Consider the following 24,322-nt stretch of genomic DNA (forward strand, 5'->3'; position numbering starts at 1 on the left):
GAATGGCTTCTAGACTAATTTGAATTATTTTCAGAATGGCCCATTTCAATTCTCTCTAGGCTTCTCATATGTTTTATTCAAATTATCATACTCCAGACACTTCAAAAGAAAAAGAAGCTAATCAGTTTGAACTTTGTAAAAAAAAAAATAAGGCAGCAAATCGATGCCCCATTTCACCTATCTGGATGAGTGCAGAATATTCAAATTTCCGGGCATTCTTTCCTTGGGTGTGAAAATGGGTTGTATCTGTATAACCATATGATTTTCTTTTTATTCAACCTGTAATGATTTTGAGAATGAAAGGAAGTGTTCATAATTTCAGAAGGATAACAGATAAACCATGACCGTCCTAGGCAAATAGGATATGTAGCACCAACTTGCTCAGCTCTGAGGGTTGCCATCTTTTTTACACCAGGAGAAGTTGAAGTAGTCTGTCATCTGAATAGAAAGAACATGATGCCATTAGTGGCATCCATGGGCCACCAGGCCTCAGATTTCATTGTGTCCCTTCACTCTCCATTTTTTCCCCCTCCCTCTGTGTTTTCCTTAGAACTGGAGGATGAAAGAAGCTTATTCTGATTATTTCCTTTTCTAATCTTAAAGTGCAGTTAGGTGAAACTAATCGAACTTTTTTTTGTTGTTATAATGCAAAGCATGTTTATTTTCAAGTACAACAACGAAGATTAGGATCCTAGATAAAAAGGAAAGCCATCTTCTGTCAAATGGAGGTCAAGATTCTGGCCTGGACATACCACAATGGGAAGACTTGCCATTTTGCCTCAAGAAGTTAAATCTCTTCACCTGATGCTTCCTTCAGCAGGCTTTCCAGGCAGAATTCCCGTCGGGCCAGATTTCCTAATTCCTTTGGACAGTAAAGATGATATTCCAGATAGTCTGTGTTCTTCCATTGATCCAGGAACTTCCCCATGAAGTCTTAAGAGTTCGGTTTCACTATTCTCAGAAGCCAAGATCTTCTGATTTTGCAAGACCTTAATGTTCTCCAATTGCAAAGCGGACTTTCGAGCTCTTGTTGCATTTCCCCAGTTATTTATATCAAGCTTCAAGTTTTCTTTCTCAAAGGGAGAAAATAACAATATTCTGTATAAGAAAATTCTCACCTGTAGGCTAATATCAGCTTTTTCTTTTTCTTCCCAGCCTCCATAGTTATGTAAAGAAACAAGTTAAAAAAAACCTATGCAAACCTATTCTGGAGTCTCGAGTAAAGTTCCAAGTTCTAAACTCTGAGTGGTTTGCATCTGAGGGCAGAATTTCCTTTAAAACTTGGTACTCAGTGGGTTTGTAGCCTATCATAATAGTAATACTCTGAGAAAAAAAGGTAAATGAGAAGAGTTTGGTTTAGAAGAGGATAAAGAGGTTTATTTTAAATATAATTTACAAGAAATCAAAGTGGGAGTATGATATGGGATTTGAATTATTAGTAGGTACTGGAGAAATTTGTTCAAAAGTATGTATTTAGAGATAATAAGCCAAAACTAGTTAGTGAAAGAAATTAGTGAGAAAAGTAGTGAATTATCATAGGCTACCCCTAAATCCCAAAGTCTTAATGAAAGTTTGTTTCTTATTCTTCTTATTCTTATATTACATGTCTAATGAGGTTTGACAGTGCTCAAAAGAGTCAAACACAGGATCTCAGCTGAGATGGTGCCATCTCAACACATGCTTCCATAAACACAGAGACAGGAAAGGGAACATGATGCATTATACGTAGAAATTGAAAAAAAAAGGTTAAAAAAATTTTTTTTGAGTGTGCTGGAGAATTTAAATTTATCTTGCCATGCATTGCTAATAATGCATTTTCAAAGAGATCTTTAGGTTTATTTTAGCTAATTTTTTTCAATGTACTTAAATGTAATTTATGGTAGAATAGCTTTTTTTTATATATAACTCTATAAATGAAAAGCATTGCAGAGATTTTTGGGAGGGATTTCTCATGATCTTCAAATATTTTTTTCAGGTGAACCTTGTAGGCATTTCTAAAGATAAACATTACTATTTTATGACAATATTTCATTTTACTTTTTTTTTTTTAACGGAAGTGTTACTTCTTTTCCTCAGGATAAAACATTCAAAATTTCCTATCTAAATTCCAAACTCCAAAAATGTTTGAAAACAAATTTTTTTCATGACTTATTGGAAGTAAAATCTGACAAGAATTGACATAAGACTATTAGTGGCCTTTATCCCACTTTAATGTGAATATGAATCTATTTTGCTGCAAACATATTAATGTATTTGATTATGCTTCTCTGATTCTACTTCTCCAAACCCACTGAATGTGTCACAGAATATACAGTATATGCCCATATGACCTTTCGAAAATGGGAAAACCCTGAATTTCAATAACCAGTCCCTTATAGTTATAGAATAGACTGGAAATACTATCTGTATTTCCATTTTCTTTACGAGGTATTATGATCCAAATTTAATCCACATAGATAATTTCCAAAGCATAATTTTATATCCTTGTTCTACTAAATTCTATTTTTTTTTTAAATTCATTCATTTATATGAAAACACATTGTAGCCTGAAGTAACGAGAAATACTTTGAAATGCTTGATTTTGTAAAGCCACTAGGTGGCATCTTTGTAAAAATAAAAACACATTAAAAGAAATCATTATCAATAAAGGCTAAGATAAAGGTAGGTGTTTCATGAGAATAAAGATAACTCATTTTGGGCAATAAGTCATGAGAAAATGTATAGGTTTGTTGTGAAAAGTAAATAGAAAATAATGTAAAATTACTTTTCCAGTTTTAGAATGGAGTCTTTCCTATTGGTTGTTTTCAGCTTGCATTTATCTTTATATAAGCAAATAACGACAGTGTGTGTATGTGTGTGTGTAATTTTGATATGCTAATAACCAGAATGATTACCTGGGAAGCCTACCAATTAAGTTAAGCTTATATAGTTGTATAAGATCATCTTCACAGCAAACTATAAATAAAATGTGAACATATACTAGGTTTCTAGTCACATTTTACACTGTGAAGTACTTGAAGTTCTCTATCATTAGATTTTCTTTCCTCCATCTCCTGTTTCTATGCCTAAACCCAGTTTTTTTATTACTATCCCTAACGTGGAGGGCTGTGGATGATAAATTTTAAAGCAGAGACCCAGAAAGAAAGGTGAGTGTTTAAAACCAGCGGGATTCTCATTACTAATAAAATTAAGACACACTATGATTTTGGAGGTGGGAGTGGGGAGTGTTTGGAAGCACGTATCTTCACACCTCATATCATACCTGATTTACCCATGAAAGACTAACCCTAATGGTCATCTGAATGATCCTTTTCTCTTTTTTCTCTGCTCTTCATAAATATGTGGATTCATGCAGTGATTTAAATGCATTTGCTTTATTTTAAAACCATTATTAAAGACTTTTATCTGGAGATATATATTTTATATCATTCTAATAATAAATATACTTTTTAAAATAGGATGAAAACTGAAAAAGTAGACATTAGGAAGTTATTGAGAGATAACACAATGCCAAAAGAATGATATAAAAAAAGGAAGACAGACTTATGAAGGAGTGGACCTGTACTATATATAACAAAAATTTTAATTTTATTAATCTTACATCATTTTTAAATAGCTAAGTGTATTAAATCAAACAATGTAGTGTAGAATAGTGGTTTAAAATTGAGGCTCTGGAGTCAGACTGCTGGATTTAATCCTGGATCCCTCACTAAACCTCTCTAAACCTTAGTTTCCTGGTTAATAAAATGGAGCTAATCACAGTTTTTCCTTAATAAAATCTCTATAAGGTTAAATTGGAAATATGAAGTGCTTAGTAACAAATAATACTTAATAAATTAGCTATTATTATGAGATAGACACATTAAGTTTGTTACCACATTTGCAGTAGGAACACAAATGATCCTTTCCCCCCATTCTTTAAAAACCCTCTCAATTTGAAGAATTTATAGTGATAGGAAAAAAAAAACCTTATATAATTCAATGATTAACAAAAGCTTTGCTTCTCCTCACTTAAAAGGGGACTTATTTAATAGCTTCTGTCCCCCTTTTCTCTTTGTATGCCAGGAAGTTGGGAGCCAAGTTATAAATATAACAAAAGTCAGTAGTTACCTACTGTTGTACGGCGTTTTCCTTTATCAAAATGTTCATTTCACAGTTATATTTTCTATAACCCTGGTTTTTCATATCTATAGGAGTAAATTGCTTTCAATGTTTGGTTCGGAGAACTGTTCCCTTTCACAAATGTAAGAGGAATCTTGGAGAGTGGTTATTGGAGTCCAGTCACTTTCAGATCTAACGAGTAGGTAACTACTCTCTTCGCCCCTTGCTCCGCCCCGTCCCTCGAATCGCCCTGCCCCGCCCTTCGAATCCCCCCGCCCCATCGATCCCCAGACTCCACAGCCCTCCTTGGCCTTCCTTTCCCAGGCGGAAAACCGCCGCCTCTCGCGGGAGTGGTGCCGAGGCGGGAGGAGGCGGTGCTGTGGTCGTTGCTAGGATACTGCCGGCAACAGAGAGCGGCGAGCATGGATGCTTGTTTCTGGGAGCGTACTCCTCTTCGACCGGAGTAGCTGCATAATTAGTCAGGTAGGAGGACAGGTTCTGGCTGCCCTCTCCTGGCCCAACCCTTAGACCGGCCTTGAGCCAGTGACTCCGAGGACTATGTGCCGGGCGTTTATGCCTCCTGGGCTCTGTGGGCTGCTTGGCCGTCGGGAATGTTCCACTTTTACTTTCAAAGCCGTGCAAAGCTCCCCTTCTTTTTTGGTTTCATTTCTGGCTCCGAATCTCTGAGTTGGGATTCAGAAGCAGCAGTATCAAGCTAGGAGGCACACCTCGCCCCGCGCCCCGTGCTTTTCACGGTAATAGTATAGAAACAAAATGTATGGCAGTAGAAAACATTTAGTCGTCTTTGGTGACCATTGTCTTTCCTCACTGGCGCTCGCCTCTCCACCCATGGTCTTTGCTTCTTAAAAAACTTTAAAACTTAACACGTCTATTTGCTAGAAGGCAAAACTAAATCCTTCCTTACTAACACTAACATTCTAGATCTGTCAAGAAAATAATGCATTTGTAGTGAAAGGGGGATTTTTTTTTTTTTGTATGCAATCATAATAGAGACTGCTGTTTCTTTTAAAACAAATTTTAAGGTTAAAACATTTAATTTTGAATAGATAATACATAAATATAATTTAAAAAAATAAACAGTAAAAAAATAAACAGTGAGAATCTGCCTTCCACCCATTTACTCACCCACTGCCCCGTTCTCCAGTTCACCTTCCAGAGATATTCTATACATGTACAAATATATACTAGTACCTGAAACATTGTACGTACTGGTCTGTGCTTTTGGAGGTCGAGGATGTGACCTTGTGTTGACCCTCGAACTGGACTGGGCAATCAGAGCATCCTTACCTTCTCCCCTCTCCTTGGAGGTCCCTCACTGTGCTAGATGCTACTATCTGGAGTGGTCTGCCTCTTTTTTTCAATCTCTCCTTTCCCTCCGTGTAGGTGGGCAGTTTTGGATTTCACCCTGGGAACTCGAGTTTATGCACCAACATCTTTACTTTTTCACTTATCAGACAGTATGTAGCCTGTAGATTTGGCTTCACTTAGCGTAATTCGAGATTCATCCATATTGTTGTGTGTATTAAGCTTATTCCTTTTTATTGATGAGTAGTAGTCCATTTTATGAATGAATCACAGTATGTGTATCCATTCATCGGATAAGGAACATTTGTGTTGTTTCAGGTCTTTGGTGATTAAGAATAGAGGCTTTCTAAACTTTCGTGTACAGGTTTTGTGGGAATGTAGTTTTTCATCCTACTTGGTTAAAGGACACAGATTGCTAGGTCATAGGAAAAGTATGTGTTTAATTTTGTAAGAAAACTGACCAATAATTATTCCAAATCCTGTACTAATTTTCATTTTCACCATCAACTCTAAAAGCTACTTGTCTTCATTCTCACTAGAACTTGATATTGTTGGGCTAAAATAATTTATTAACTATTTCAATAGGTGTATAGTGGATTTTCATTGTGATTTGAAGTTGTATTTCTCTAATGACTAATAACACTGACCATCATTTCATGTACTCGTTCTCAAGGCCACGACTAGTGAGGCAATTGAGACAACTAAGTACAAAATCTTAGGAGGCATTTATTCTCAGGCTCAAGAGTGTGTGTTGAGCAGTGCAGGCACCAGACTTGTCTTAGCCTAGTCCTGGCCCTGCTTATTTTGCCTTCTGGATATGTTCTTTCGTGACATATCTATTGAAATCTCTTACTCATTTTTTACTGATATTTTTTTCTTATTGAGTTTTGAGAGTTCTCTATGTATTCTGGATACAAATCCTTTATCAGGTATGAATTTTGTAAAAAAAAATCATCTCCCTATGGTTTGTCTTTTTATTCTTTAAGTTGTGTTTTTTGAAGAGCAGATGTTTTTGATTTTGTTGCCATTGCTGATTTAGAGGATGACCCACTAGATAAAAATAAGAGCATTACCTCAGACTCTCCAAAAAAGGCAGAAGAGTACGTTGCTAGGAGTTAGGGCTACTTTATGATACTTTCTTTCTGATCAGGCCATTAAGCTCTGTTAAGGGAGAAAATAACCAAAAGGAAGATTTTTTTTTTTTTTTTTTGGCGAATGAATGCTTAGAGAGGGTTCTTGAATTTTTTAAAAATTGAGTTTCTGTTCAGTTTTATCTCATTTCACTTTCTTTCCTCTTTATTGTTTTACATGTCAGAACTTTATTTTAGTTATTTTGTTTGTTGTACTTGAAATTTAACGATGCATATTTAATTTAACAAAGTTGAGGGTTAAGAATATCACATCCCTCAATTTTGTAAACAGTATAAGTTTTTGAGAATAGTTTATTCTCATCTTTCCATTCTCTGTTACATATTTTGTCTAATATTTCAATTTTCTACTATTATTTTGTGTTGACAGTATTTGTTTGGGTCTACCCTTATGTTTATGATTTATTCAGTCGCCTTTCCTTCTTGCACTTTGGACTTCCTTTGGGCCCATTTCTTCCTTCAAGTATATCCTTTAGAAGTTCCTTTAGAAAAGATATCTTGATGATAACTTATTTCTAAATGTTTCTATATCTTTCTTAAAAGATAGTTTTACTGGATGCACAATTCTAGGTTGATAGCTATCTCATTGTTGCCTTGGTTTCTATTCTTTGATGAGAAATCTGCAGTTATTTTACTTTTCTTGCCTTTATATTAATGTCAGCAAATTAATATGATTCGGAGCAGTAGATGGTATGTCCTTTATCATTGTTTGCTTTCCAGACCTTATCTGTCTTTGTTATTCTGTAATTTAATTACAGTGTATATGACTATGAATTATTTTTATTTATCTTGTTAGGTATATATTTATATTGTATTTCCTGGATCTGTGGCTCCATATTTTTCATCAGTTTTAAGAAATTCTCAGTCACTACCTTTTAAAATATTTTCTTTCTTCCACCTTTCTGTTTTCTTCAGAGCCTCCAATTTGACATATGCAGATCAGGGGCTGGCAGACTTTTTCTGAAAAGGACTTCACAGGTCACACGCAGTCTCTGTTGCATATTCTTTATTTATTTTTTTATTTTAGCAATACAAACCCATTCTTAGCTCACAGCAAGATATCTGCTTAGCAGAAAAATATGCTACACTTTCTCTTTTCCATGGCTCTTAATCTCTTATATTTTTCACATCCTTATCTTATTTTAATTAGTTTCAAGTATACAGTACATTGGTTAGACATCTATATAGTTCATAAAACGATCCTCCCAATTGCTCCCTCTCTCCCTTGACCCTTCACCTAGCCAATGTATTAATGCTAACTGCATTCCCTATACCATGTTCTCCATCCCCGTGATCCTCCATCAGCTACTAATTTGTCCTTCTTTAACCCTTCACCCCATTCTTCCAGCCCCTAAATCCCTCTCCCCTCTGTCTATCTCTAAATTGTCCACTATATTTGTGAGTCTGTTTTTGATTAGTTCGTTCCTTTTATTTCTTAGATTCTGCATATAAGTGAAAGAATATACTGTTTATTTTTCTCTGTCTGACTTAAATACCTTCTAGGTCCATCAAAGCAATATCTTTTTCCATCCCCTTCCTTTTAGTCTGTGTGTGTCTTTTAATCTGAAGTGAATCTTTTGTATACAGCATATGTAGGGATCTTGTTTTCTTATCCATTCAGCCACTATATCTTTTGGTTGGAGCACTTAATTCTTTTCCATTTGAGGTACTTGTTGCATAGTTTCTGTTGAGAAATCAGCTGCCAGTCTTATGGGTGTTCCCTAATAAGTAGCTATCTGTTTTTCTTTTGCTGCTTTTAAAATTCTTTCTTTGTATTTAACCTTTGGCATTTTAATTATAATGTGTCTTGGTGTGGGCCTCTTTGAATTCCTGGTTTTGGGGGTTCTCTGAGCTTCCTGGGGTTTTATGTCCATTTCTTTCACCAGATTAGGAAAGTTTTCCATCATTATTTCTTCAAACAGCTGTTCGACATCTTGATTTTCTTCAGTTATACCTATCAGACAGCTATTTGACCCTTAATAGTGTCCCATATGCTCCTTAAACTATTTTTATAGTCTTGGCATCTTATCTTTTGCTATTCTGATTGAATGTCCTTGGCTTTTCCATCCTCTAGATAGGGCATTTGATCCTTTATTCACTTTGATTATTATTCCATTTAAAATACTTCTTATCTCAGATTTTGTGTTCTTCATTTCAGACTGGTTCCTTTTTATTTCCATTTCCATTTTTTATGTTTTTTATCTCTTTAAAGTTCTGTTGAAGTTCTCTACACTTTCCAAAAATTCACTGAGCATCTTTATAACCAGTGTTTTGAACTCTACATCTGTTAGATTACTTGATTTCTTTATATCTGGATCTCTGTTCTGTTCTTTCATACGGTTTCTGCTTCTTTGTCTTCCCATTTTGGCTGTCTTTCCATGTCTGTTTCTATGTGCTAAGCAAAGCTCCTAAGTCTCCCAGTCTTATTAGTGTGGATTTATGAAGTAGGTGTCTGTCCAGTGGCACAGTCCTGAGAGGGGTTCAGCCGCAGGCCAAATTTAGCCCAAGCCTCTACCCCTCCGGGGCCACCTGTTAAGATTCAGCAGGCAATCCACAGATGCTGTGCTTATAGTTGCCTCAAAAGGCCACACCAGAAACCGAGGCCAGCTACCTCCAGTGTGAGGCACTTCTTAGCAAGGAGCATCTGACTCCCTGAGAATACACCTGGATGTGGCTTGGGTGGGGAGGCAAGTTGGAGGAGGCAGGGTTTCAGGGAATCCTCTGGGCAGAGCGACCTCTGTTATCCAGTTTGATGACGTCATGGCTATGGCGGCAGTATGGTGCACTGGGAGTGGGGAGAGCTCAACAGGGAACAATGGATACTGCCAGCACTTCTGTATAAACAAGCGAGTCTTGCCTCGGACTTCACTCCAACAATGTCTCTCTGTAAGTCCCTGGTACCCCCTGCGCAGCTGAGTCAGCACTGGTGCTCAGAGCGAGCAGGTCTGTCACTGCGAAAATCCGCTCACGGACGTGGCCCCTTGAAGAGGCATCTTCCGCTGCCGCAGACTCTGTCTCACTCAGCCACTCAGATGGGGCAGCCCCGTATCCTCGCCCTGTCCTACCTTCTTCTGTTGCAAGGTGATTTCGTGGATTTCTCCCTAGTTGTATGGCTTGTTCATCTAGATCTCAGGTGATTTTTCCTTGCTGTTTGCTCCTTGTTTCCATCACAACTTTGATTTGGTCACCAGAGAGATAAACAGAGTCTCTATCATCTATGCCATTTTTTTTGCTTTAAAATATTTTTTAATATATTCACAGATTTCTCTCAAATTAATTGTGCTTTGAGGTTCTGTTTTTTTTATGTATTTTTACTTTCATTGGTGTTTTTATTAAAAATTCACTGATGTTTTTACCTGATGACATTACTAAGATAATATTTTTTAAAAAATGAGCAAAATTATAGTACATTATGAACATTATAGCATACAAGCAATGAATTTTATATTTGGTGTAGGTTTTCGATATTTGGTATATAGTAAATGTGTTTATTTTTCTCAATTCAGGAAAATGTCTGAACAGGAGGAAGAATTTGATGCTCAGAATGCTCTTGATGCATCAGAAGGTGATGGTGCTTATGAGATCAACATTCCAGCTCCCGCACAAGAGGCTCTAGAGGCAGATCAAATTGAGGAAAATGAATCTGCACCGGAACCTTCTGGTGGGGGCCATGAAACACTTGTCGAAGAGCAGAATGACAGGAGCACTTCAAACCTGGAACCAAACAATGAAGAACAACTCGTGGAAGAGATTATGTCACCCGAACAAGTTTTAGATTCTCCAGCACATGAACAGCAGTATCTATCTGAATTTGATAGTGCAATGCAGTCAACCAAACGATATTCAAATGATTCTTATCTGACATTTCTGGATAAAATAAAGGCTGTAAAGGAATCCCTGAAAACATCGATGCAAGATTCTTTAGCAACAGGTATTACCTAGGGAAGACAGGCTATTTGCTTTCCTCATTTTGAAGAATGGTTGCTTTTTCTTGTTTGTTTCTGCTTGAAGATTTGTTTTATACTTGATGTTACTTTCCCTTTCTCTGTCCACCAAACTTCTCTAGCTATACCACTTGAATTTCTTAACTATGTGGGAAGCTTGTCTATTCTGCAGTATCTACTCTCCCTAAATCAATGAACATCTTTAAATTTTAAATGGATGTTTATCTGCTTTTCCCAAATAAAGTAGGGAACATGGATGTTTATCTGCTTTTCCCAAATAAAGTAGGGAAAATGTTTTTTAAACATTTTAAAAATGTTTGATGATCTTGAAAAATGGTAGGCAAATTCTCGAGTATAATTATAATTTTTTTGCGTGCCAGTTTGGAATTAATTGTACATAGCTAGCAGGTGGTGGGATGGGAACTTGAGTCCCGATTTTCTAGTTTCATACCAGTGCTCAGTACACAGTTTATGGTGCTTTTACATCTTTCCAAATTTCAAATTTCTGTGTAATGTTACCTTATACTTAGCTTCATAAAAATCATTGTCTTTTCTTATAAGTTAATTTTAAAGATATAATGTTGATGGCATATGGAAGTTATTACTGCATTTTTGGTAACAAGGCACAGGGGGAGCCACAAAGAGGTGGTTACACAGAGACCCATTCTACCGGTATGGTTAAGCAACTGCTCCTTCTTCCCCTTGTCCGCAAGTTTTGAGAGAGTTTCCATCCACAAGATGGAGAACATGAACCATCAATTAACAATAACAGCAGCTTAGTTTGGCTGGTAAAATGTAGCCTTTGGTTGCAGTGGGGTAGTTTACCCTTGTATGGTATGTCCACATAAGTAAAGAATGAAAAGGTGGAAGGAGAAGAAATTAATCAAGCCCAATTATACCTAACTAAAGCTGTTATTCTTCAGTTTCATTATTCAGTATAAATTTGGGCTCCATTTTTGATATTTCTGTGATTCCTGATATTGTAGCTTATAACAAACACATGGTGATTTTTTAAAAAGTTGTCTCGGCCCTGTAGTTCCTGAGGCTCACAACTCTTTAACACATCTCCCCTCCCCAAAGCTTAGGAAGCTACAGCTATGAAAATTTTTAAATTTATCATCGAATTTTGAATTCACAAAATAATTAAAACAGCCTTTTGATAATTTAACATATGTGCACATGTTCTCTTTGTTGATAGAGAACTCTGAAAACAAGTTTTAACAAGCTCTAAGAACCTTAGCATCAACAGTGCCTAGTTGAATTTCATCCTAGGTTACTGATAAATGTCTGATTTGACATTATGAAAACTCGTGACAGGCATCCAGAAATATAAAACTTTTTTGGCCTATAGTGTGCACTCTGTACTCCATCTTACTTATTACATCTCCATTAAAATATAAAGTCTGTAGATATAAAAAAAAGTTTACCCGATAATAATTGTTTTTAAATACTATATTTCCTATAATTTGTGAACAGATAATCATTTTATAGTAACAAATTATATAGTATAACATAATATATAACATATAGTATATAATATGTAATGTTAAAATATATAATGTAAATAATAAAAATATAAAGTTTTTTGATTTCCTATTTCATAAAGTTGGGAGTGAGCCACATAATGTCCATTCTTTTGAAAAGTAGATTTGTGAATAGTTATTCTAGATATTTGTAAAACAATGATTTTTCTGTTTTGCACTTTGGCAACTATAGACATAAATAATTATAGGAAAAAGAATGGACTTAGTATTAGATATCACTTGGTTGCAAGGTCAAAGAAAATTTTCTTTGAAAATGTCTTGATTGGTTTTTCTTAGCTTCATAGCCACTCACTGATTTACTGATGGATGATAGCAATATGTGAACAAAGTATGCATTTCTAAGTTCAGGGGCACCCTTGAGCACTCAGGCTCTCCCTTTCTAATACTACAGAAAATGCTTGGTTTTCTGAGACGTTTTCTATGTTTAGAGCTGAGTAATATGTAGCACATATTGGGAATCTTTCAGAGTAGCTTAGTTTTATTTTCCATTTCTTGTGGCATTCTGCATGAGGAGGTGATCCTGAGTATGCACTGATCCCCATGCCAGAGAATAGAAAGGAGATCTGAACTTTGAGCTGGAGTTGGGGGAGCAGGTGTTCACCATTGATGCCAACTCCTGAGATTCTAAATCAATTTCAAAGGAAAAGGTCGCAACCGAATGTCACTTCTCATAGAAAATGAAAAGTAATTCTCATCGTGGAAGTGCAGTGGGGGAACATGGCAGAAGCAACTGCATTCTATGTCATTAAAAATTGTCCCATAATTTTCTATCTGCTTGTGGACTGTGGGTTGCTGACCCTTACTTTTTGACTATGATTCTTTCTTTCTTTCTTTTTTTTTTTTATCTGCAGTAAAAGCTGTACTTCTTCCCGTGGGCCAGGAAGTTATAATGTCTTTTAAAATTGACAGCACTTTTAAATACCTCAAGGATCATTTTTCAAACCTATTAAATGTCCCACCTGATGTACTGCAGATAAGATATGCTGGTAAGTTTGGAGGCTCATAAAACTTATCAATACTTCTTTAGTTCTACATGTAAATAATCAAGATCTTTGATTTGTCAAACTAAGTGTCTTGACATTTACTGTTTGCACATGATATTGTGGTTATGCATTCATTCATTCAATGCATTTTTATTGAGGACACACTTTGTTTTTAATACTTTGCTAAGAACTGAAGATATAAAGAAACATGAAACAAAAATCCCTGTTCTCAAGTTGTTTACTGACTAGTAAAGATACATGTAACAGTTCCGCATAATGAGTAAACGTTTTAATGTAGATAGGCACAAAAAGCTGTGTGAACAGGGCGGAAAGAAACTGGAAGATCCTAGAAAACTTCATCTAAGAAAAGTGGTAGTGCTCATGCTAAGTCCTAGAAAGGTGAGAAAAACTGGGACTCTTGGGAAGTGGTAAGAAATTAATCGTGGCTGGAAGAAAACTGTATGTGGGGAGTGAGGATGAGTGAGCATGGATAGAATAAGATGAGGGCTGAAAATGGTTTATCTACCAATCGTCATACATTCACATCAATTCACATTCCCATGATGCTCACGTTTATTTATATTTTGTGGGCAGTATTAAGCAGCCCATTTTATATTAGCTTTATGTCATGAGAAGATGTGGTCTTTGTAATTGTGATGGAATTAACCAGACTAACATAGCTAAATAAAATTCTATCGAATATGTTTGCACAAATGCTAATATTTTAGTTTAAGAAGCTCTGATATTAAATTTATAAAGGTGCCACAGAAAGTTTCCAGGGAAATAACATTTTTTTTGGTATGGGGAAATCCTAAGCTGTAAAAAATAGCAAGCCACACCTACCGAGTTCCTCCTCCTTGCCAAATCAGAGAAAAACAAGCAGTTCAGTTTCAAAATTATTTTCTGAAAACTACTGTAATGAATATGCTCTAATAATGTTTGTGTACTCAAACAACTTATTATTAAATCTTGGTTAGGGAAACAAAGCTGAAATTTAAATAGTAATAATGATAACTTATTGAGCATTTACTGTGTGCTAGTCCTACAAAATGTTCTGCCTGCATTATCACGTTATTCAATCCATATAACAACCTTTTGAGGTAGATACTATTTTTAGGAACTTTTTTTGAGAGAAGGAAACCAAAGCGCAGGGAACTTGTGCAAATTCACATAGCTACTGAGTGGCAGAGTCTGAACTTAAATATAGGTGTGACTTCAAGAAGGGAATGTGAGACTGCTTGGCATTAACTGGAAGGCGAAGTTCAAAACTGGAGAAGAGAGAACACGTTACGACTGGAGTAGCTTGTCAGTGGTACCTGAGAATCTCTTTGTACTTCATAATCTTTCTTCTTTGTGTGTAAGTACAAGGCATCACCACTGGGTAACAGGCTTATGTCAGTAGCAATGATAAAAAAGCTGGATTCTTTGTCCACCACTCTCTAGGATAGGTGATTTCTTCTGGTATTAGAACTGGAGTTCAAGTTTGGTGAGACTAAGCCTACTAGAGAAACAAGTAGAGGAATGAAGAGGGCTCTGGGAATCTGTGTTCGGTTCTTATGGCTGTTGTAACAATTAACCACACATTTAGTAGCTTAAAACAACATATTACTTCTTACATTTCTGGAGGCCAGAAATCCTAAGTCAGTTTCACTCGAGCAAAGTCAAGGTGTCAGAAGGGCTGTTCTTCTGAAGATTCTGGGAAGAATCTGCTTCCTTGCTTTTGCTAGCTTCCAGAGTTGCGGTCTTTGCATTTGTTGGCTTGTGGATCCTTCCTCCATCTTCATATCCGTGCTTCTGTCATATCTTCTCCTCTGTAGTCAAATATCCCTCTTCCTTTCTCTTATAAGGGCACTTGTGATTATAGTTAGGGCCCACCTGGGTAATACAAGATACTCTCTCCATCTCAAAATCCTTACTAAAATCTACGGTCACTTTTGCCATATTAGATAACATTCATAGGTTCTGGGGATTAGGACATGAACATATTTTGGGGCGATTATTTCAGCCTATCACAAAACCCATATAACATGTTATTTTTTAAAGTTAGGAATGTAGGATATGAACGTGGACGGACCTGCAGGATATTATGATAAGTGAAATAAATTAGAGAAAGACAAATACCATATGATCTCACATATATATGGAATCTAAAGAACAAAATAAATGAACAAAACAGAAAAATAAAAGAATTTAGGGTGTGAAATTAAAACTCCAAGATCTTTGTGTTTTCTTGAACATAGCTAAAAAGAATGTAGGATATGAACATGGACGGACCTGGAGGATATTACGATAAGTGAAATAAATTAGAGAAAGACAAATGCCATATGATCTCACATATATATGGAATCTAAAGAACAAAATAAATGAACAAAACAGAAAAATAAAAGAATTTAGGGTGTGAAATTGAAACTCCAAGATCTTTGTGTTTTCTTGAACATAGCTAAAAAAAATACTAGTGGTACCTGACACATTTCTAAGAATGAATATAACAAAACCTTTGCTATGTTCCAATACCTAATTGTAATTTAGGAAGACATACATCAGAAGGTTGATATAGATTCTATCAATAAAGTTCCCATGTCACAAACAGTGGTCAGTAACACATATATTTTTGTAAGCCTTAAAGTAGAGAAATAAAATTAGAGTCAATTTATAGAACAAGCCAATGGCAAGGGGGTGGAACTTGAAGCAACACAACACAAAAATAAAGTGATGGACACTTTTTCTAGCACAAAACTGAGACTTAACTCCACCTTGGCATGAATTAATTTATATGAATTTCTGACTATAGAAACAGAAAGGAAGGGATTCTTTGGAATTCTGAGTATAAAAACTTTCTGCTGGAGAGAGGGGTGGGTATTAAAATAATCAGGTTTTCCCTGATACAGATATGTCCTGTGCTTACATGTATAACGTCATTTTTTAGAGAGTTGGCATTTAGAATATAATTTGCTCATATTATAGAATATTTTTAATTCTTAAATGTTAATAGAGTTGCATGGTTCTTAGGTATTTGCATTTCTGATGAGTTGAGAGTTGTAGCTTTACTTGTAATGCTGGTGTCTTGCTCAGGAGTACCACCTTAACTTCTCCCACTATGGAGCTTACTAACGTTAACAACAAGCACTGGACTCCATCGATACTTGGTATTTGATACCAATCAATATTTGAAAATTGAACAGCGTTTTTATGTAAGCACCTTTGATGTTTTCCATCCCCTTAAAATGAGTACATATAGTCATTTCTTTGTCACAACACTTTTTATAATTTTATCTCATTTTAGGAATACTTTCTAAAAATAATGAGACTCTCCTACAACATGGAGTTAAGCCGCAGGATGTCGTACAAGTGGAAATCTTCTCTTCACTTCCAGATCTATATCCAGTCAGAAGAATAGGTAGATTAAGTGATGCCTCTCAAGTCTTAACTGTGAGAGTAGAAACTGGTTAGTTATTCAGTGTTTTTTAGTTAAAGTATTTTAGAGGCATTTCGTAGTTGAGCTTCCATTCACTGTTGGTTTTGTCTCCTCAGGCATTGATCAGTACCAGCAGGTAGCTGTTGAGGTTATAAAATCCGACTTTCACAAACCATTTCTTGGTGGATTCAGACATAAAGTAACAGGAATAGAATATCACAATGCTGGAACACAAACTGTACCTAAAAAAATTCTCGGAAGAAACAATATGTTTTGTAGGGATACCCAGGTAATATTTTTATCTTTTAATATGGGTGTTTGAAGCTATGGAATCAGCAAATGTTATGCTGTACACCTCTCTAAAGTATAAATCTTCTAAGGAATTATTTGGCTATTAAAATAATAAAAGAAAATTAACTTAAATGTATAGGAAAATATACTCTTTACCCACTTATATGTATATAGTAGATATTTGTTCTTTTTATTTTTATTTTAGACAGTTTTTCAGAGGAAAAAACTTCAACAGACTACAAATACAACATCTACACAGATGACTAAAATTGGTGTGTATGTATCAAATATGACTGATAAACTGATAATACCAGGAAGATATTTTACAGCAGCGGAATACCATGCTCAAAGATTAGCGGCGGTAAGATAATTTTTATTATGGGTGTAATAATAATTAAATATCTGAGTCAGTTCTGTGTATATCTATGTATGTTTCCCTAAGCCACACTAGCTTGAGGTATAACCCACATGAATGTTGTTAAAAAAACTATTTATAACACTTGTTAAAAATGGTAAGGCAGACGATTCAAGAGGGGCTGCTGCAATGGAGTTTTGTGGTAGGGGAGTGAGATTGGGCTCAACTCAGAGTACAGAAGGAAAAGTGGGAATTTATAGCCAAAGCAGGGTGGGAGTCAGTGGATGGAAAATTACTAAGAGAAAACATCAGGGGTAAAGAGGGATTCTGGCTAAACAAACATAACAAGATTTTTACTGAAGGCAGCCAGGGTATAGGCATTATCTGGGGGAATGGTGGAAGTTGAGGAACCTGATCGAATATTAAGGGTGATCAGATATTGAGGTTGGAGAGTTTAATTAAACTGGGTTAGCAGGATTCTTACCCAAGCTGAACAATGCGAAGAGGAGCACAGAAAACCAAATGTCGAGGTGTAGTTGAAAAAGAGTTCAGAGAAGCCTGCTTAGAGTTTGGTCAAGGAGAGAGTCTTTGTCAGTGTAAGTCACATTTTATTAATAGTGGAAGCAGTCTGTCTCCAATGCCCCCCACTTTAAGGAACCAGAATCCTAATGCTCCTAGTCCTGTCCTTTCTCACAGGGAATCCCAGAAGCTTTATGTGTTACCTTTGGCCATTATTTGCTTTGTCCTCTCTATCTCTTGGCCTTAACCACTCTGTCTCTTGGCCTTAATACTTGTGGCAGTAGAATCACCTAGGGAGGTCTCCAGACTAATTGAAACCAAAAGGTGATTAAAGTCTGTTTTCTCTGATACTAATATAGCCACACCAACTCTTCTGTTTTTGTTTGCGTGGTCTATCTTTTTCTATCCTTTTACTTTCAACCTATTTGAGACTTTGAATCTAGTGTGTATCTCTTGTGGATAGAATATAATTGGATCTTGTCTTATTATCCAGTCTAACAAACTCTGCCTTTTGACCAGAGTGTTAGATACATTTATATTTAATATGATTATTGATAAGGTTCAGCCATTTTGCTATCCTTTTCTGTATGTGTGTGTCTCTTCTTGTTCCTCTGTTTTTTTACTGCCTTTTATGTTAAATATTTTCTAGTGTGCCATTTTAATTCTTTTGTTGTTACTTTTTCAACTGAAAACCTTTATTTTCAGTGCAGTGTATACTTTTTTAAAAGTGTGCAATTCAAGGAGTTTTACTATATAGAGTTATGCAACCATTATCACAATTTGAGAACATTATCATCATCCCAGAAAGAAATTCTGCACCCAGTAGCAGTCACTCCCTATTTCTGTCAATCCTTTCTGTCTTAGACAACCACTAATCTACTTTCTGCCTCTACTGATTTGCCTATTCATTTTATATACACGAAATCATACAGTATGTAGTCTTTTGTTATGTACTGACTTCTTTTACTTAGTATAATGTTTTCAAGGCTTATCCATATTGTAACATGTAGCAATATTTCCTTCTTTTGTGTTGCAGAATAATATTGTATATACTCAATTGTATATACCTATTGTATATATGCCAATGTATGTATGTACTATAGTTTGTCCATTTATCGGTTGATGTACATTTGGGCTGTTTCCACTTATTAGCTATTAAGAATAAAGCTACTATAAAAATTTGTGTACTCATTTTTATGTGGACCTATGTTTTCATTTCTCTTGGGTATATGCCCAGGAGATCATATGCCTTACCAGATCATATGGTAAGCCTATGTTTAACCTTTCTGAAGAACTGCCAGACTGTTTTCCAAAGCAACTGCACTATTTTATGTCCCACTAGCATGTGAGGATTCTAATTTCTCCACATCCTCAACAACACTCATTATTGTCTTTTTGATTATAGTCAGCCTAGTGAGTGTGAGGCAGCGGCATCTCATTGTGGTTTTGATTTATGTACCCTAATGGCTAATGATATTGAAAATCTCTACATGTGCTTATTGGCAACTAATATATATTCTTAGGAGAAATGTAGTTTTAGATCCTTTGTCCATTTTTAATTGGGTTGTCTTTTTTATTGTTGCTTTATTTTTTAAAATTATTTTTGAGTCATTTCCTAAGTGGTTGCTCTAAGTATAATCTAGGGATTACAATATACATCTCAATTTATAATATACTTTACAGTTATGCTAACTGAAAGCCACCAATTATTGAAATCTTGCCCCAATAGAACTCCAATTTCATCCTTCCTCCTTTGTGCTCATTGCCATAGAAATTTGTATATTCTATGTTCTAAGCCCTATAATTCCTTTTATAATTATTGTTTTATGCAATTGTCTTTTAAATAAATTAAGAGTAGAAAAGGAAAATATAGTCTTTATATTTTCCTACGTAATTAGATTTTCTGGTGCTGTTTATTTCCTCATTTGGATTAAAATGAACATCTAGTGTCATTTTTTTTCAGTCTGAAGAACTCTGTTTAGTGTTTGTTATGTGTGCTTGTTTGCTTGATGGTGTGATGAAAGTCTTTGAGTCTGTTCATTTATGTGCTTTTTTCTTCCTCTTCTTCAGAGTGGAAAATTTCTAATGATCTATCACCTATCATTTTTTCTTTTGCCAGTCCACATCTGCCGTTGAGCCTGTCTAGTGATTTTTCATTTCAGTTTCTACTATTAAATCCCCAAATTTCCATTTTGTTCTCCTTTTATCATCTCTGTCTCTTTATTGATACTATTTGATGAATCATTGTCATCTTACTTTAACTCTTACATATTGTTTCTTTTAGTTCATTGCATCTTTGGTAAGTCCAATATCTGGGACCCCTCAGAGGCAGTTTCTATTCTCTTTTATTTTTCTTCCTATATTGGTTATGCTGTCTTCTTTCTTTGCATGTCTGATAATTTTGTTGTTGAAAATCAAACATTTTAGATAGTATATTGTGGTAACTCTTTATTTTGCGCCTTTTGATTTTCACAACCGCTGCTCAAGGAAATCAAGTTAACACTTATCCATCTGCTTTATAACTTTAAAGAAATTGACTGACATTTACTCTTCTCTCTTACATGTTTCTAGTTCTTATATGTTTATACTTATCCTGTCCCCATTCACTCCAAGGATTGGTATTATATCTATTTTATGTTTGTGTATTTGTTTAGTGACTTCCTTGGATTAATTAATTAGAGCAGTGGTTCTCAACTGGTAGTGATTTTGCCCCCAAGGGCACATTTGCATTGTCCAGAGACATTTTTGATTTGGTAACTTGAGGAGTGGCGCTATTGTTGTCTTGTGGTAGATGACAGGAATGCTGTCTTCTGTATCCTATAATGCATAGGAACCACCTCCCCCACTGCAACAAAGAATTATCTGGTCCAAAATATCAATAGTGCCATTGCAGAGAAACCCTGCTTTAGAGTCCGTCTCTTTTACAGTATGTAGCCACTTAAGTCTCTGCTTATTTTTAAATTTTTTGATTGTTGTTTTCTTTTTTGTGTGTGAGTTTGGTTTCCTAAGTGTTGCCCCTAATTAGCATAACTTAATGGTCAGACAGTGATGGATCAGAAGTTCTGCTCAAATTCCTCGAGCCAGTAAACTTCCACTCTTTGCTAATGGATCCATATGTGGATTGGAAGACACGTTCAAAGTTCAGGCAAATTCATTTTGTTTGTTTCCTGTTAACTTTGTAGCTGACTTTGTTAGTGCCTGTTGTTCTAGCCTGATAGATTTTTATTTTCTCAGTCCAAACTGATTTTTACTTTATTACTGTACAGGGGTTGGATGGAGGCTCTGTGATCTCATTAGGAACCTAAGCTCCTTTTACCCTTTCATTCCATTAATCTTATCATGAACTTGTTATCATTTGATGATAAAATGGTTAAATAGCCTTTAGCATAACGTCTGCATCTCATGTAGGAAGAAGGGAGAAGTCAAAGGAGCATGTCCCATGTATGCCACCTTCAGGTGTTTTCCCTGAAAACCCCTCCTAGTGACTTCTATTCACATCTCATTGACTTGAACTTGAAAACCCCTTCTAGTGACTTCTATTCACATCTCATTGACTTGAACTGTGTCACATGACTTATCCCGCTGCGAGTGTGTGGTAAAAATACATGTTTAAAGTTTTATGTTGTTGCTCCTTAATAAGATAGAGGTTTGCTTAGTGAGGAAGTAGGAGAGAATAGATAATTAGGTAGAGAAATGAAAGTCTCTACAATGCTTTCCAAGCTTCAATAAAATGATATTAAAGGAATTAAAAAAAGTATAAACTTATAAGAACTAGGAACATGTAAGAGAGAAGCGTAAATGTCAGTCAATTTCTTTAAAGTTATAAAGCAGATAGAGAAGTGTTAACTTGATTTCCTTGAGCAGAGGACATGAAAATCAAAATACTTGCCAAGGGGCATGACGTTAAAAACCAAATTGATTTACCTCATAGAATCTTGGAAAGTGAGTTGGAGGTTTTGTGGGAGATGAAAGTGAGAGGTGAGCTGTAGACATGGATTGGTTAAAAGCCAGTATAAGGAGTAATTTCCATTTAATAAGTTCTTTTTATCTTCATTGATTCCTTTCTACTGGTATTATGTTTCTTTTATGCTTGAGCTTCTTGAGTTCAATGATTAATATTTATTTAAAATATTTCCTGTCTTAAACAAGATTATGTTATGTGTGACTACTGATATTTTTGAGCACCTGTCATCTCATTTTGTTTTTTCATTTATTATTCATTTATTATTATTCATTTATTATTCATTCTTATTATTTGCTTATTCTTTTACTAACCTTTCCTTCTTTTTGTTGGTTTGACTAAATTTTTCTTTTTTCTTTTTTTTTGTTTTATAGTTCAGAAGCAGGTACTTTTTCTCTTTTTTTTAGTGGTTACTCATAAAAATTTTTAATGTACCTAAATTTTTAATACTAAGTGCCTATTTACTCAGGCTCTATATCTTTTCTATTAACAAGTCAAGGACCTTAGCAGGCCTTTCTTCATTTCCTTCTTCTCCTTTTTTTATTACTCCTATCCACTGGGAATTTGATCTAGAATATAATTTTATATAAATATATATTATTCTAACTCAGATTATTGGTTTTATATATGTGAATATATACTATATGTGAATTTTTTCAAGTAAGATATATTTAACTTAGTCAGTTTTTGGAAGTTTTTGTTCACTTCTTTAATTTTTCCCCTTTAAATTATTGTTCTTGCTGGTAAGCATTCTCTAGTAATTATTTCAGAGTATGCATGGGAGGTAAACCATCTGATTGCTATGGAATGAACTCATTCTTGTGTTCTAGTTTGAGTGGGTATAGATTAGGTTCAAACTTATTTTCTTTTATAACTTCAAGCTGTATTTGATTAGAAGTCTGATGTTAATCGGATTCTCAGTTTTTTGTACTCTTTCTGGAAGCTTTTAGGATTTTCACTTTATCCTTAGTAATCTTACTGCGATGTGCTTGACACTTGGTGCTGGCCCCTTTCTATCTGAGAGCCCATGTCTTCTTTAATTTTGGAAATGTTCTTCTATTAAAAATTTTTTTATTGAAGTATAGTTGAAATACAGTATATTAGTTTGGAATGTACAACATAGTGATTCAAAATTTATATATCTTACAGTGTGATGATCACTTATGATAAGTCTAGTAACCATCTGTCACTCCGCAAAGTCATTATGATATTATTGACTATGTTCCCTGTGCTGTACATTACATCCCCATGGCTTATTTATTTTATAACTGGAAGTTTGTACCTTTTATTCCTCCTTTACCTTTTTCACTCATTTCCATACCCCATCAGTTTATTCTTTGTTATTTATGAGTCTGTTTTGTTTTGTCTTATTTTTAGATTCCACATGTAAGTGAAATTATATGATATTTGTCTTTCTCTAACTTATTTCACTTAGCATAGTATCCTCTAGGTCTATTCATCTTCTATATTTTGAGTAATTTCTTTAATCAACCATTTTCCTTCTGTCTAGGACTTAACATCATATGTTTTTGGAATGTTTGTATTTATCTTCCATGTTTTTTAATATTCCTTCATTCTTTGTAATTTTTATAACCCTTTACCCTGCATTATAAAAGATTTTCTTGCCTAAGTTTCTTGCTCACTCATTCCCTCATAAGCACTGCACATTTTGCAGTTCAGCTTACAATAAACTACCGGTTCTTGGCCAATATCCATTCTCCCCATTGTTGTAAAGCTTTAGCTGGGCTTATGGTTGTCACTGAAGACCACATTTCATTAACTCTTTCATATATCGGTGAACCAAGTAACTGACTTGAAGGCATGGAAAATGAAGTGTGAGGGGAAATGATGTGTGCTACTGCTGGATATTGCTCTTAAGTGACTAGATTGCAGTTCTTTTGTTCTTTTCCCCCTTTTTACTGGCTAGAAGGTGATGAGAAATAGACCAGCCACTCAGGACACACATGGGAAGCTATTTGTTAAATATGGTAGAGCTTCCTACCAGTCCTAAACTGCTTGCCCATCCCTGGATCATGATATGAGAAGGAAAAAACTTCTACATTGTTTAAACAACTGTGTTTTAATGTCTTTAATAAGTTTAACAAATTTAATAGCACCCAAGCTAAACACATTATGTTTTATTTTTCTATATTTAAAAAAAAATATTGTCACAGCCTTTGTTGGTTCTTTTATATAGATTCGATAGCTTTTCCTTTCTCTCTGACTCTGTCTAGTTTGGTCCTATTTTTTGTTTTGTTGTGTTTTGTTTTATTCTAGCACAGTGGTTCAAAAACTTTAACATTTATCGGAAATACCAGAAGAACTTGTAAATCTATAGAATCCATGCTCCACCCCAGAATTTCTCATTCAGTAGCTCTGGGTGGAGCCTGAGAATTTGCATTTCTAACAGTTTTCCAAATGATGCTGATGCTGCTCGTCTAGCCATCACACTCTGAGAACCACTGGCTTAGTAATTCTGTTTCACACAAATGTAAATTCTTCTTTGTTGAATGAGCCACCTTTTGTTTGCTTTTCTCAGTTGTTTGATTATTCTTGGGTATGTCCTCAGAGCATTTGAAATTTCTGATGTTCATTGTGTTACAGCATATTTATTTACTAGAGCATTATCCCAGAGGTTTTAGAGAACAGGCCAGGCTTGGTTCTGGGAGAGAGCTAGTTTTCTGGAGAGGGGGCCTCTATTCGTCCTGGATGTCACCAGCCTTCTGGGACACTAA

General features: G+C 35.2%; 1 protein-coding gene across 4 annotated transcripts in view; it reads left to right on the forward strand.

Annotated features, from left to right (window-relative positions):
• The first annotated feature begins 3,774 nt into the window (after window positions 1-3,774).
• The window catches only part of IQUB (IQ motif and ubiquitin domain containing), a 54,439-nt gene continuing 33,891 nt past the window's right edge, over window positions 3,775-24,322 (forward strand). Inside the window, exons 1-6 of one of the 4 annotated variants that reach the window (XM_015588269.2) lie at window positions 3,775-4,304; window positions 10,082-10,506; window positions 12,915-13,049; window positions 16,330-16,491; window positions 16,578-16,750; window positions 16,958-17,113. In XM_015588269.2, coding sequence (XP_015443755.1) covers window positions 10,086-10,506; window positions 12,915-13,049; window positions 16,330-16,491; window positions 16,578-16,750; window positions 16,958-17,113 — 1,047 coding nt within the window. In that variant the 5' untranslated portion in view covers window positions 3,775-4,304; window positions 10,082-10,085. Of the gene's footprint in view, window positions 4,305-4,431; window positions 4,585-4,647; window positions 4,857-10,081; window positions 10,507-12,914; window positions 13,050-16,329; window positions 16,492-16,577; window positions 16,751-16,957; window positions 17,114-24,322 lie in introns of those variants that run through there. The other 3 variants (XM_006910561.3, XM_015588271.2, XM_015588270.2) reach the window with 3 other exon arrangements.

The sequence above is a fragment of the Pteropus alecto genome, unplaced genomic scaffold, assembly GCF_000325575.1.
Source record: "Pteropus alecto unplaced genomic scaffold, ASM32557v1 scaffold22, whole genome shotgun sequence".
Classification (NCBI taxonomy): Eukaryota; Metazoa; Chordata; class Mammalia; order Chiroptera; family Pteropodidae; genus Pteropus; species Pteropus alecto.